The sequence below is a fragment of the Colletotrichum paranaense genome, assembly GCF_030867605.1.
Source record: "Colletotrichum paranaense strain IMI 384185 chromosome Unknown Scaffold_10.1, whole genome shotgun sequence".
Lineage (NCBI taxonomy): Eukaryota > Fungi > Ascomycota > Sordariomycetes > Glomerellales > Glomerellaceae > Colletotrichum > Colletotrichum paranaense.
This window is the reverse complement of record NW_026848968.1, coordinates 1,674,594-1,688,912: the sequence shown is the minus strand read 5'-3', so window position 1 is coordinate 1,688,912 and position 14,319 is coordinate 1,674,594. Positions and strand designations below refer to the sequence as shown.

Here is a 14,319-nt window from a genome sequence, read left to right as displayed (position 1 = left end):
AACCCCACACGCCTCACCGAGGTCGGTGTACATGAAGGTGAAGCCAGACCTGGAGGGAGTAAGGTAGTAAGACACGGCTCTGTGGCAGTACTTGTACGCCGCTCGGTCTTCCGGCAAGAAAGCCAGAACATAATACATAATGTCCACAACGGGTCGTTGAGATATTACCGTATTTCTATGTGCCACATCTACTCGGACAACTGTATATTGTGATAGATCCGAGCAAATGAAATTTCAAGATGTCAAATTACAAATCGAGATTGTTGTCCTATTGAGACGCTTTCCTGCCCATGAAATGTGCTGCAACCTGGATCCAAACGCCGAACCTGAAATGCGATATGCCTTTCCCATCTATTCAATCAACGCCAATGTAGACTACTCTTTTACACTCATCACCGCGCCACTCTGTCACTGTTCTTTCCAATAGTGCTAGGGCTGCTAGGGCTTCCCTCGTCATCAACTTCGTCCTTCAGGCCTTTGCGGGCCTCGTCATCGTCGTCGTCGCTCATAAGGCCCTCGAGCTCGAATTCCTCGGCATCACGCACTTGACGGGTTTCACCGGGGCGACCGTTGGCCAGGGGCACGCCATTCGCCAGGTTGACCTTGCCTTCGGTGTTGGTGTTACGGTCGAACAGGTGAATGAGCATCATGGTGAAAAGGAAGAGAAGGAATGCGAAGGAGTAGAGGATGAGGATATACGACACGTGGTCGAGACCCGAGTTGGCGACAAGTTCCATCTGCTCCTCAGTGGCACCCATGAAGAGGAAGCCAGAGGCGTACAAAAGCTACAAGGCATTAGATAGTGCTCAAACAACGGCTTTTGGGTGATAAATGGCTTACGAAGACAGGAATGAACTGCCAGCTGTTGGTTTGGCGTCCATCGGCAGAGACGCCAACGCCGTCCTTGACAACGAAGGCAACCTCAATAACACGGGTAATGCCGACACCCATCAAGGTCTTGCCAAACATGCTGTGGGTCATGGCGCTGATGGGAAGGTCCTGGGGATGGGCAGACATGGCCCATCCAGTGACACCAATGACGAAGCCGGGAATGAAGTTGCGCTTGGGGTTTCCGTCGCGGTCCCGGCTGAGCCAGATACCAACAAGACCAGCACACCACCAGATAATACCCATGGTTGTATGTTGCCAGTCGTTCCTGACCCACTCCGTGCCCCATCGATGCTCGGTGAAGGTGTTCACGCAGCCCCATGCCGCAATAACAATGCTGTCAAAAAATTCCTGGGATCGGCCACTGCGTCGCACCCACAGCTGTCCAACGAGGAGAAGCAGGGTCAAGATAATTCCGTAAGCAATGAAGGCGCTACCCATGATGAAATGCGCCAAACACTGGCCGAGATGGTCGCCCTGGCAGAAACCCAGCGAGGTAATGCCGCCAAACAAGAATTGTGTCCAAGCCAAGACTGGCGAGGCCTTGCCCAAGATGCTGTGGGCGGGCTTGATGAAGCGGCGGATACGACCGTTGATGCCCTTCTCGAGATGCAGCCTGAGGTAAATGCCCAAGCCGACCTGGGAGGCCATGATGATCATGAGCCAGTTGGCGAAGGAGGCATGGACGTTATGGGCAACGAATTGTCTTCCGCCATGCATGTGGCCGAGGAAATATCCGACAATGGCGAGGGCGGAGCCGAGGACTTGAGTCGGAACATGCCAGCGGTTCTTGGTCATCTAAAGAGAGGCAATCGTTAGCAACACTTGGGAAGTTCAGAAACTTGTAGACCGGGCAGGATCGCCACTTACGCCCAAGACCATGCCGACGGGGAAGATGACCCCGAAGGCCAGCATCATGATGAAGATATGAATCCATAGTATTGTGTCCTGCAATTGTCGTCAGTTAGCATTCCTGGCCTTTTTGTTTCTCGTGTTTCTCGGAGGTGTTTCATGAGGTCGGGCAGTTTTTCTCGAAGGCAGTCTAGTCTGCGTGCGTGCAGTCTCTTGGTTCGGTGAGGTGGTGATGGTCGCTTACGATGGGTTCTTGCGAGACGGTCTCGCCCTCTTGGATGTGGCTGACGCCGTGTTCGTGACCGAGAGCCATGGGAAGCGATGTGAGGATGTATGCAGCAGCAGCGAGTGTCTTGAAGGAGGAGAAAGACTTGCGCGGCAACGAGGCCGTAAAAGAGTCAAGTCGCGCCATGACGGGCGTTTCGAAATAGCAGAAGCGTCCCCTGTGCTGCTGGGCCTTGGTGTGCTGGGCTTGTCGGGGCGCGCTGGAGCCAGACGTGTCACAGACTTGAGCCTGGCTGGAGTGTTTGGAGCGGGGCGGGCTTGAGGATGTCGCAATGCAATTGGCGAGGTTCGGACGAAGCGTCGAGGATGGTGAGGTAAGGTAAGGTAAGCAACAATAGGGACCGGACGAGACGAGACGGGTGGGCGGCAAGGTACGCTGTAGAGCAAGCGAATGTCTACGGGGGAGGTTGTAGCGTAGCGGTACTGGTGCAATGAGGCGCGTGGGGATGGTCGCGGGAAGGGGTCTGAGGGTTTCGATCGGTCGGTCGGTCGGTCAGGCCAAGGCTTGAAAGGTCGGTCGTTACCGTGGGTGAGGACAAGGTAAGGTTGGTGTGGGAGTGGAGGGAGGGAGAAGCTATCTTGGGACGGCGACGGGACCCTTGGGTGTAGGCAGTCCTCCTCTCCTATGGTGGTTTTTTGTCGGACGGAGAGTATTTTGGGGGCGATATGTCGTGCAAATAGAGATATGTAGGATGCAAAAGAGAGAATGGCGAAAGAAGAATGAGGCTCACGGCTGGGCTGGGCTTGAAAGAAAAGGAGAGAGAAGCGCCAAATTGGAAAAGACCCGGTCGTCGTGTCCATTAGATTGTGGCTTCGCTGATGCACCGGACACTGAGAAACCCGACCTGGACGGCCTACCTATCCGTACATACCTCCACAGTACTCCGTAGGTAAGGTACGCATACGTATTTCGTACGAATACATGGAAGCGAGCCGGAGGCTTCGGTAACGCCCATATTGCAAGTGGGGTCGACCTCTAGAAGGTATCGTTACACACATATTTGGCTGGGGTGTACTTCTCCGGGGAATCCGTTACCCAAACTGCCCGCCCGTTGTGATGGAAGTGGGAGGGACAACATTGACCAGGCCTGGGCAGATTACGCGGGGGATGATGCAAAGTACCTTATCCATTCATATTGAACTGTATCGCGTTGTACCTTGGTTTTCTTGTTGTCTGCTCGAGCAGTTGCTGACTGCCTCACACCTGCCTTCTATTGCTGTTGCAGTGCTTGTGACTTGTCGGCTCCTTCTCTACGACTCTGGGAATCTGCAGACGGGACCCGGGAGTGCAGGTGGCAGCTGCTCCCTCCTGCCCTGCACGTTCCACATCCCATCCAGGTCCTTCCCATTCGTCAGCCAGGTACGTATCGCACTTTCCCATCGTGGCATAACAGCATTGAGCGCATTTCCATTGGCCAAGACAGGCATTCACCCCCTCTCTTTAGTGGACCCTCTAAGAAATGCCCAGTCGAAAAAAAGTTGTTCGCCCATTTTGTTGTGCCCTGTCGCCGACTTTCCGTTCCAGGTTCGCCGGTCCGCCCGCAACGGCACGACGGGCATCAGTCAGCACAATCACCCGCACTGCACTCTGCCACTCACACTCACACTCATACTCATCCTCACACCTCACACCTCACACCTCACACCTCATAAGTACTGCGTACTCCCTTATCTTAGTCAATGACTTACTCAGTCGCCAATGTACCTGTCACGATGCTGTAGTCAGAAACGTCTCAAGACTCGCGATCAAGACTCAAGATAACCAACACAACTAGAGGACAGAGTTGCAATTTGGCAGAAGACCTCCCAAGAACACTGCCCCAATGCCATACGTCCTCTACTCCCCCTGCCAAGCTATCATTCTGAACCCGGCCCGCCTAGCAAGCTCAGCCATACCACCCTCAAGAGCTAACATTCTGCAAAAATTGCCCCTAACGTCTCTCCCTTCCAAATCCAGTCTTGTTCATACCCACACAATTTGCATCTTGGCCCGAGCAAGCCAAGCTGTCCATTTCTTTTACCGCTTGCCAATGCTTGAGCCGATGTCAAGTTTGCGCTTGGCTAGGAGCTACTTTTCTGGCTGCAGCCTGCGACTATGAATCCGCCCACATGTCGCCTCATAGATCCGCGACTGTGAGGCCTCTGAAAGTCGGATTAACATGTATCATGGCATGCGTTTGTACAACACACGTAGGCTTATACAAGTGGTATGCACAACTGACTATGACATGACGTATCGATGTGAAGCCATCATCATTTTCACTCACTCAATAAGTAACTTCATCACGTTCTACCGTGCTACCTACCCCAATGACTTCACACTTACAGCAGCTGTTCACAAGGCCCATCGTCTGTTGTCCCTGGTCTAGGACAGAAAAAGGGTTCGAGCGGTTCGCGTGGGCTTATCGTGTGCGAGTGCGCCAACTACATGGGATTGAAATGGCACGAACCCTTCTCAGGAACATCTTGACACGGCCGTCAAAAGGCTAGCTAGCCGTGCCATTAATGCCGTCTCAACTCTGGCCTCTGGATGCCCCTCCAAGGTTTATCAGAGCTATGAGTATGTGTGCAAGCTCAAACCCGATGATCCTCATTTTCTCAGTCTTCATTTCGATGTAAGTCCGCATTGCAAGAAGATTTGGCAATGTTCGCTACCGCGTCAGCAGAAGACGTCACCCTCCCCCCCCTAAGGATCGCGTTAGCACTTTTGTCTCTTGTTCGCAGTCAAACTTTCAACTGATCTTGGTCAAGGAGAGACGGCTTGACCATTCGCTCTGTGTGAGCATCCTCGATATTGAACAGCAGCTGGCCAGAAGCGATGTGGTGCAAGATTTGTTCACCCTCCATTGGAGGCATAATTCCCTCACCAGTCAAAGCCCTATCCTCAATGATTGCTTTGTTGCCGTTAAGATCGCGAGCCTAGGAGGGATACATTCATAGCCAGAAATTACTGTCGTCAGGTCTTCGACAGCAGTACGGAAACCCTCACTGGTGCCCAATAACAGCTCATTCCCACTGAACTCTTCAGTCATAGGCGGAAGATATGATCTAGTGAGGTAATTGACACTTGAAATTGCCCATTTGCTCTCCCAGAATATGTCGATATGAATGAAGCATACATGTTCTCAAGGCTTGAGGCCGCCTTTCGAGTCCATATCCCAACCATCTTTCCCATGAAGCAACGTGTCACTCAAGGGAAGTTGCCGGTGCCGGCCCCATCATTGAAGCTTAACATGTGCAGGCAGAACCATGTAAATGCTTCTACCCAGCCACATGATGACAGGAAGACTAATCCTTGGAGCCGTAGGGCTTACACACATGCCAAAGGTCCAATGCACGACGCCGGCGCCGAGACTTAGACGGCGTAGCCCGAGCCACCGGAGCCCTCGCCGGCCAACCACGCATCGCTCACGGCGCCTAGCGCACGTTTCTTCACGAATCCCGCAGCCGCCAATAACGCACCTCTCGTCTGTCTGCCGTCGCATGCCTCGGCACTTGCGTCGATCACGGAACGATTACTATTCCTCACAGGATGGCGCAATATCACTGACTTACTTAAACACCATGGGAGGTCGCAACTGTTCGCACCCAAATTTCATTCAAGAGCTCTCGCTCGGTATTATTCACTGGCACAAGCCTTGCTACACGGATAGTATATGCTCATGACGCTGGGCACCTTGTCCCTTGAATCCCACAAAATCCCGCTGGAGATTCTCATAATCTCTTTCATTAATCATAAAGCACGCTGATCCACCCACAGAATATCCCTTAGTAGGTATAGCGGAAACCAGGCTGAGCACCCTCCTGCACATTCTGGTTAGCAATCGGTCCTAATTCAAGAAGAGTCTTGTGGGGAACACTTACATCATCAGCCTCAAGCTCCTTCTCGCCCCTGTCGGCCTTCTTGTTCTTGAAGTAGGCGTCAACAGTCAACAAGCTGACCAAAATGCACGTCAACAAGCTGCACGCAATGCAGGCGTACATGCCCGGGCGGTAGTGAGGCTTGTCCTGCTCACGGAAGAGCAAGCTACCGGCAATACCTCCGATACCACCGAACGAGACAAGAGTCGCACTGCAGAAAGCTCGCTTCCACTGGCCACGGATGTTGTTTGCCTGGTACGCCATCACAGCAGGGACGTTGGAGTTGGCACCAGCCGTGGTCAGGAAGACGCCAAAGTAGCGCACCGCTGCGCTAGAGTGGAAACCCATGATGGGAAGACCAACGATGCAGAAGAGCATGTTGATGAGAATGACGGGACCACGGAACTTCATTCTATCACCCAACCACGCGGTCGCGAACATGACCATACCGGCAAAGGCATAAGGCGGCGCGACGAGGCACTGCGCGGCACCAACATCGAAGCCCATGTTGACCTGCAGAATGATGGGCAAGAAGTATGCAAGCGCGTACGAGACGGTGGTGGTGTTGAAGAAGATCATGGCGTAGGCCCAGATTCTCCAGTCGGCGCCGGCACCGAGGAATCTCTTGAGGTTGAAGGCGGGAATGTGGGCGTCACCGCGATCACGGTTCACGCGCGCGACGATCCAGGCGCGCTCACGCTCGCCGAGGAAGCTCCAGTCCTTGCGCTTCTTAGAGTCGGGGAAGTCGACGAGGAGCCAGTAGCCTGCGAGGCCGAGCACGCAGGTGAGAGCACCTTCGATGATAAAGATCCAGCGCCATCCAGTCAGGCCCTGTTGGCCGTTGAGCTGCATCAGACCGAAAGCGAGAATACCGGAGAAGGCGGAAGCGACGCAGCCGAGTAGGTAGAAGACGGAGTATCGCTTTCCGACCTCATCTGTTCATGGTCAGAAGTCTGGTCGTGAAGGCAGCATCAGCGGGTGCCAACTTACATCTGGTGTACCATGTGCTGAGAAGGTAGACACAACTGGGGAAGAATCCGGCCTCGAGAACACCCAGGAGAATTCTGCATGCATACAAGTGTGTGTACTTTGCTGAGAAACCCATACCGATCATCACAGCACCCCACAAGAGGGTAAGTCCACCAAGGTGAAGACGAGGTCCAATCTTGCGAACAATGATGGTCGAGGGCGGCTGGAAGATAATGTACGGAATGAAGAAGAGGAGGGAAGCAATGCTCTGTTGAAGTGAATGGTCAGCTGTCCACCCTCATCGACCATACACACAGTCATCGAATTCAACTCACGTATCGGTTGTCGAGATAGAGACCCAATTCCTTGGTCATGCCTGCAATGGCGGCCGCAGACAAGTTGGTACGATCCATCAATGACACGCAGTACATGGCACCGACAGTGACGACGAGTCTTCGGTCGACTCGACGAATGATCTTGCGCTGCTCCTCAGCAGTGAAGCCATGGTCAATGTCGAGATCATGAGAGTCGTTGATGGAGCTGGTTCTGATGTGGTCACTGTGCTCGAAGCCTGCCTTCTCGGGGTCTGAGACGGGACGATCCATGTTGGGCGGCTGTGTCGTTGATTGAAGCTCGCTGTGAATGAGTCGTCGAAGAAGTGAAAGACGAGGGACTGGTGTCGACGGCGCACAGAAGCTGCAGATTGTGCGTCACTTATTGAGTTTGACCAAGGGAGGGGGTCAATCGAGAAAGAGGTCTGGGCCTTCTAATCAACGCCGACGCAGGACTGAGGAATGCCGTTCGAATAAGTATGTGGAACAGACAACCCAAAGTCAAGAGGGGGGAACTCTGGAGGTTATCTACTCAAGAAACACAAAGATCCTGAGAGTAGCATCGGATGACACGACGATTCGATAACGATCCGCACACAGCCTTTTTGTATCCGTTCGGGTCCAGCCCCAGTTCCCCGCGAAAAGACAGCAAGTCGACGACGACTACAACCCCCTTCTTTTCACCCACGCCCGCCCCCCTGGTCCGTAAGACAAGACATACACGAAAGCACCCAGGACGGTGGATCCAAAGACCAAAGAATCCAAGACCAGACAAGGCCTTGAAGCCATCCAAACCACCGGCGTTCCTTTTCCCCATGTTCCCCAGAAAAAAACACAGACGAAATGAGCCTTAGCAGACACACGTCCCCATATCTCCCCCGCCCTGGGATGGGGGGACCACCCCCGATGCTGCTGTCCTCTTGCTGCGGGGGAGCCAATCAAACTCAAAACAAGACAAGAAGATACCGAGGGTGGCGGCAAGCAAGCCTAGGAAGAAGCCTGTCGAGTTGTCGACTCGTTCGAAGGAAGCCAAGACTGAAGGGCAAGGGCGTGGCCGCAGTGCCGCATTAGGATGAGAAGTTGGAACCAAGAGCCACGGAAAGGGTGTGGTATGCGGCATCGGTTTTCCCTCTAGCCGTCAGAGACAAGACATTCAGACACCGGGAGACGGGTCCAGCCAAAGACGGTGATGGCATGTAGATTGGTATTGAAACGGCAGGTAATAGAGACACGCATACCCGAATAGTCTACTGAATTGCAGAATTGCAGAAATAGAGATACTGATTGTTCGGTAATTTCCCATGTCTACAGCTGATATTGAGAGTGAGTCTCAACACCCCAGATCCCTCTCACTCTTAATCTCAATCTCGCTCTCACTCACACTCACCTCTCTCGCTCAAATCCACTCACTTGACTCAACTATGCTCACCAAAAATACAGCGGCACAGCGTGCGGCTAGCCACAACAGCTCAAATCCGGGGTACCAAAGGTTCAAAGTGGGTTCGTCCCGGCCTTTGGCTGCGGGGTAAACGCACGATGTGCGTGTGGAGGAAAGCTGGAGCCTCCACGTCCCGTGTGGGTGGTGAGGAGAAGTCCGCCGAGCCTAGTGGGAAGAAAGCCGGGGAAAGGGGCCCATGGCCCATCATTCATCCATCGGACATGGGTTAATGGGCTATGAGAGACCCCAGGAGGGGACGTGTGTCGGTCATTCACCCTTTGAAATGTCCACTCATAAGATAGAAAGACACGATGAATAAAAAGGTCAGAAGTGATCATGGTTCGGCCGGTCGACTCGGTACTGTGCGCCGGAGCGACTTGGCGGGTATGCGATTGGATCGTCTGCCGGCGGATTGCCCAATTCGGTTCTAGACGCGAAGCTGAGACTAAGGCATGCAAGCCCACGCGATGAGACCCGAGAATGTACTAGGCGCAGCGCGGCATGGAGATGGGGTTGGGGTTGGGAAATCTGACAGTCCACTCTTCTGGCAATAGGGACGAAGTATGGATGTTATTCCAATGTCTCTGCCCCTCTTCGGGTCTTTTTGTGATGCTACGCGGCCCCGTCGGTAAGGTAGAATAGTGAGAGAGAGACGGAGAGGAATAGAAAGGGTGAGGGGGAAGAAGCAAAGAAGATCGACGGGACATACGGAGGCGTACATGGGGAATGGAGATACGAGCCAGGGTGTAAGGACACCGACAGGAAGTGATATGCTTCTTCTTCAGGCTTGATGACACACTGCTCAGGGTATCTCGCAGAAAGAGTGACATAACCCTGTGGAGTGTGCTCCATCTCATGTCATGTCACCTCCAGACGCAGCAGACATGGGGGATATCCGTGGCCGTGGCATCTGTCATTTTCTTGACTGAAAAGTTGTACCCATCTCCCGGGTGACTCGTCCCGAACCTGCACTGGAATGACGGCAAGAATAAGACACCGAAAGAATGAGACGACGAACGAGGAGGTTTGTTGACCCTCGAACTTCGAACGGTGGACGAACCATGGGTACCTACCTTACGCACGCGCTTGCCAAAAACTGAAATTCGTTTGTTGGCGCCGGTGACTGAATCGAGTGTGCTGCCCACGAACCTTCACGAAATGAAGCAAATTCAATTGCCGCGCTCCGTGTGAGTCGTGTACTCCGTACCACAAGTCCGCCGTCCCAGTTCACCTGAGGACTCAAGGAGGCTTCGAGGGCTTCGAGACCTCATTAGACGCAGTCCGTCGAACCCGAGCCAAAGGACGCCAAACTTCCTAGGTGATCGAGAGACGCCGTCTGCCACCGGACGCCAAGATGCCTCCATCGATCTTGGCAAAAGCCGCGTGCCACCCACAACCTGTCCTATCCGGACGTTTATAGCCATGTTGCCGTCTTGTCCGTCGTCAACAGTCGTCGAAAGCATCGAAGAGGCATTCCCAATCAGATTAGCAGGGAGATGAGCTGTCGTTAACTCGCCTCCTCCCCTTCCTCGTGGCTGTTCCACCCCTGTTCCCGACATGGCGGTCTTCGTGTCTGTGAGTCTGTGACTGCTGTCTCAAGCGTCCTAGCGCACATCATCCCAACAACGTGTGAACGTGTAAAGATTCCACTACCGTGACCGCGGTTCAGACATCGTCTTCAGTCTCCCTTGCGTTGGCGTTGGGGCGAGCTGGTGCGAGCATGGACCCTTGAGGACCAGGTGATTCGATGCCACCCTCTTCAATTTCGCCCTGCATGCCTCGCCGTGCTACCAAACAACAAGAAATAGAACGAGCCAAGCAGCATTGGCGTCGCCGCAGATAGTGTACATCCCTCCACAGATCATGCACACTTTCTCCCCGAGTCTAGGTTCCCGACTCCTACCTATTGAGGATCATAGGATGCATACACGCCACCACACCCTCCACGAGCAACCGCCCGGACGGCGGACAACCATTATAGATTTCCCCTCAGAGGCTCAGACTAAGGTAGGACATCAAACTTCCCAGTCTAGACCTTACAAGCCATCCTTCCAACCCCTCCCTCGGATCGAACCTCGGCATCCTCGACCCTTCTACGGCGTGCCATTGGGCGACGGTCACCTCTCCTGTGTCCGATTGAACGAGAACTGAAGCTAATTTCAACGACACAAATTCCCGATAGTTGGGTTGAACCTACCTGCATCTTCGCCCGCCGTGCCACGCCGTCGGTTCTTGGAAGTCTGTCTGGTCTGCCTGCTTGTAGCCCATGTTCAATCGCCTCCTGTCCTTTTGCTGCCCACTATCCCCCTTGGTCGCCCCTCCATCTCGATGGGAATTGCGGCAGATTCGCAAACCAAGCCCAAAACGTGCAAAGTCGCCCAGCCTCCATCATGATCCCACAGATCCAACAAGTCACCCAGATCCTGGTGATACCTTGTTGGTCAGGCCTACGTGCTTTTGCTTGGTCCTTGGATGAGGAACAGGGAGTTTACGGGTGGCCTGAAGAATAGGGTTGCATGTCTGCGCCGCAAGGCTGCATTCATTGAAATAGCAGACGACCATAACACTGCTTGAGACCGAGGAAGGATCATCACCGTAAAGTTACGTACCTTGCGGTGAGGAACTGACGAACCAGAGGCTGTAGAGTGGCCGAATTTCCTCGGTTGTCTCGGCCTTCCAAGACTTGTGTAAACTTGAGGGTTCCCAGGGACGCCGAATGGTCATAACTATGCCTCTGATACGATCTCTTGCATCTCACAGAGAAGGGGAGCATAGTCCTCTAGGTTCTTCCGAAGTAGCTGTTCTCACGTAGTTGTTGACACTTTCGTCTGCGCTTCTGCCAGTGGCTCTCATAACTCACCATTGCATGATGTTACTACTTTGACGCTTCCACTCGTACAATTGTAGTATATGCGGCAACATAGACACAACAAATCTGTCCCAGTCCTTCAACAGTCAGAGATCTGGCCATGATCTATCCTCCACACGATAGTTCTGGTACCATGATAACAGACATCGAGTGCCAAATCCCACAAACAAACAAGCTGTAAGTAATCAGACTCATCACTTCGAGTCTTTGAATATATCATATGCCTTTTGGTACTAGAAGGAGAATTTCAGTACATATTCACAGGCAGAACTGATCGATATCCATCTTCAAACCCGAGACCACACCATAGACTGGAGAAAACCGACTTCGTACTTCAGACGAACCCCTTTACTCTGTTCCGATGGAACCAAGCATTCGTATGATTGTAGGCAGGACAAAAGGTGAGAATCAGCAATGTCCTCCGAGCGAAGAACACGAAGCCCTACTCGAAAATCTCGGAAATCTCGAACCCTCCAGGGCTGTTGCTCACCATACCTAAGTCAGTGCAATAGTCCGGCATCGTCCCGTATATCTCAAGTCATTTCTTCAACATGCTCCCTCATGCCCACCTACTTTGCATAAACCATCCTGTTATCGTCATCTTTGTCGAAATAGTACAAAACGCCGTTCAGCTACACCGTCATCGTCCAACTGCAGTCTACTCAAAGCCCCAAAGCCTCTTGTGAACAAATGCTAACAAACAATTCTCGCAGAGCCTATTACTCGTTCGATCAGATCAGTTTACCCTATATCGAGGTATCCATCATTGTCGTTCTCGGATTCGATCTCATGCTCTTCATTAAAATCCACGAGTCAAAATTCTCGAGGTTACGTTCACAAGACGAGACCATCACATACCGAAGGATGACATGAGGGATTCTAGAGCCAGTTATCAAGGCCGGTTTCCCTCGATAGGATCCAGCGCAACCGACTGAAATTGGCAAAGACACTGAGACTTGCAAAGAGATCAGAAACACACCAGCGACCACATTGCGACGGGCCTACTGAAGCAGAAAGTACCATACTTTCTCCAATGAGATTGAGATCATCTAAACCATTCTAGACACCTGGGTCAAACAACACGGAGTCGCAATATGGGAAACCAGTACACAACGAGCGGCGGCTCAACAGCTCCCTGCAATCCATACTAAGTCCTGAAGCTCAACTATTCTGGCTCGGTATTGGGAGTCCTAATGATCGTTGCGGCTGACGGACGTGGCGTACAATCCTTGGATTGATCTGACAACTGCTTGGAGACAAGAGGCCAGGTTATTGAATTCAAATTCAATTCTCAACTACTTTCGATGCAAGGGGTCATTCGGCCAACAGACCCTCTTTGACCCTTGCCGCGAGCTCCTCCAGAGATCACGTCAAGTGCCAATGCCTCCAGTGTTCAACGGTTCTTGAGCCGTAGTACACGTTTGCATGTATCCAAGTCAGGGTGCTTTTCAAAGAATCCAATGAAAGGTCAGTAGGGTAAACGACCATGTAAGACACAGCAGCCACTTCATGGGCCTTGAATACGTAGAGTTCGTGGTATTTCGTTTGGAAGGGCTACATTGACGAACGTAAATGCCAGCAGAAATGATTCTATTCGTCTTGAATGTCCTCTAGGTCAGAGACACTCATAACCATCATAGAAACATGAAATGAGTACTATGGAAGTGTAAAGTATGGGTGGCAAAACTGACAAAGCATATGATGTTCAGAATCTCTTGGGGTAGAGGTGATGGGTTCATATCTTGCTTTTTCAGACGTTTCGTAAAATTGTAGCCTCCTTAGAGACGTCTTCGATTCAATCTTGATAGGTCACTTACCTAGGTATCTACGCAGGCTTTGGCGATCAACATGTGCCTACTACGTACATGCACTCTCTGGAGTAAGCCCGGAATATGTTAAAGTAGATGCTTACAAGTAGCTCTCGCTTCGTCCTCGCCATCTTTTCTATGACCTTATCTCAAGATGCATCGGACAGCCAGAGAAAGGTTTCCGTTTTGCTGCGAATAGTCACTACATGGCCGTCCAGAAAGCGTTTGAATGTAGCATCATACCATAAACGGCAGATCATTCGTGCACATGAACCCCCAAAGCAACTAAAGACAAGGCCGTTCTCCTTCCCCATCAAGCGTGGACACATGGGAAACGTTTTCAAGGCTGAAGACTCTGTCCTTATGGCAAGCAGCTTTAGAGGAGGCCAAGAGTCAGATGCGCACCTCGCCGACAGTATCTTGAGCCTTTCAATGAAATTAGCTATTGCTAGTCGAGAAACTACACATCGGATGAGACAGCTGAAACCATGGCTACCGTGGTAGACGTTGGAATATGCAACAAAATGCGAGACTCTCCCGATTCGTCTGCTTAGAGAACACATACTTGCATACGGATACGACAGAGACAACAGAGATAAATTCGCCGAGGAAGAAAGAGGTCTTTACTCGCGTGCGTATCTCTTTTGAAATTTCCGGGAGCAATGGAAAAATAGGGTAACGGGGGCCATCGTGAGAACCAATTGATGTCGCGGTGTGCAAGTTTCGGGACTACTTCTCAACCACGGGATCCATAACTTCGAGAGGGCTCGGGATCGTCATTGAAATATCCTACAAGGGACCAAGAGGCAGGTAGACTATTAAGCTGCGATCTTGGCAACCATGTGTACCATCTTCACCGCTTCAGTAACAGCGTCCGTAGATATTTCACCATGTCCGAGAGTCCTGCCAAGTGCTGGGCAAGAATCTTAGGTAAATGACGCCTAGGTTGCCAAGGCAAGAGCAACGGCTAGATGGTGGCTGAGATCACTGCCAAGTCATGATATGTACACTCACACA

The 14,319-nt window shown here is 52.1% G+C and overlaps 3 protein-coding genes across 3 annotated transcripts; 1 reads left to right on the top strand and 2 right to left on the bottom strand.

The window, feature by feature from the left end:
- Nucleotides 1-392: 392 nt before the first annotated feature.
- On the bottom strand, nucleotides 393-2,152 carry CPAR01_12262 (uncharacterized protein; the record flags this gene model as incomplete). The annotated part of the gene is made up of 4 exons (XM_060496519.1): nucleotides 393-785; nucleotides 841-1,686; nucleotides 1,759-1,836; nucleotides 1,985-2,152. 4 exons carry the CDS (start codon nucleotides 2,150-2,152, stop codon nucleotides 393-395), a joined length of 1,485 nt encoding a protein of 494 aa, XP_060345304.1.
- Nucleotides 2,153-5,793: 3,641 nt separating this feature from the next.
- On the bottom strand, nucleotides 5,794-7,460 carry CPAR01_12261 (major facilitator superfamily transporter; the record flags this gene model as incomplete). Its single annotated transcript, XM_060496518.1, has 4 exons — nucleotides 5,794-5,829; nucleotides 5,890-6,821; nucleotides 6,877-7,123; nucleotides 7,191-7,460. 4 exons carry the CDS (start codon nucleotides 7,458-7,460, stop codon nucleotides 5,794-5,796), a joined length of 1,485 nt encoding a protein of 494 aa, XP_060345303.1.
- A 4,724-nt stretch (nucleotides 7,461-12,184) lies between these two features.
- CPAR01_12260 (uncharacterized protein) lies at nucleotides 12,185-12,367 on the top strand (the record flags this gene model as incomplete). The annotated part of the gene is made up of 1 exon (XM_060496517.1): nucleotides 12,185-12,367. One exon carries the CDS (start codon nucleotides 12,185-12,187, stop codon nucleotides 12,365-12,367), a length of 183 nt encoding a protein of 60 aa, XP_060345302.1.
- Nucleotides 12,368-14,319: the final 1,952 nt, after the last annotated feature.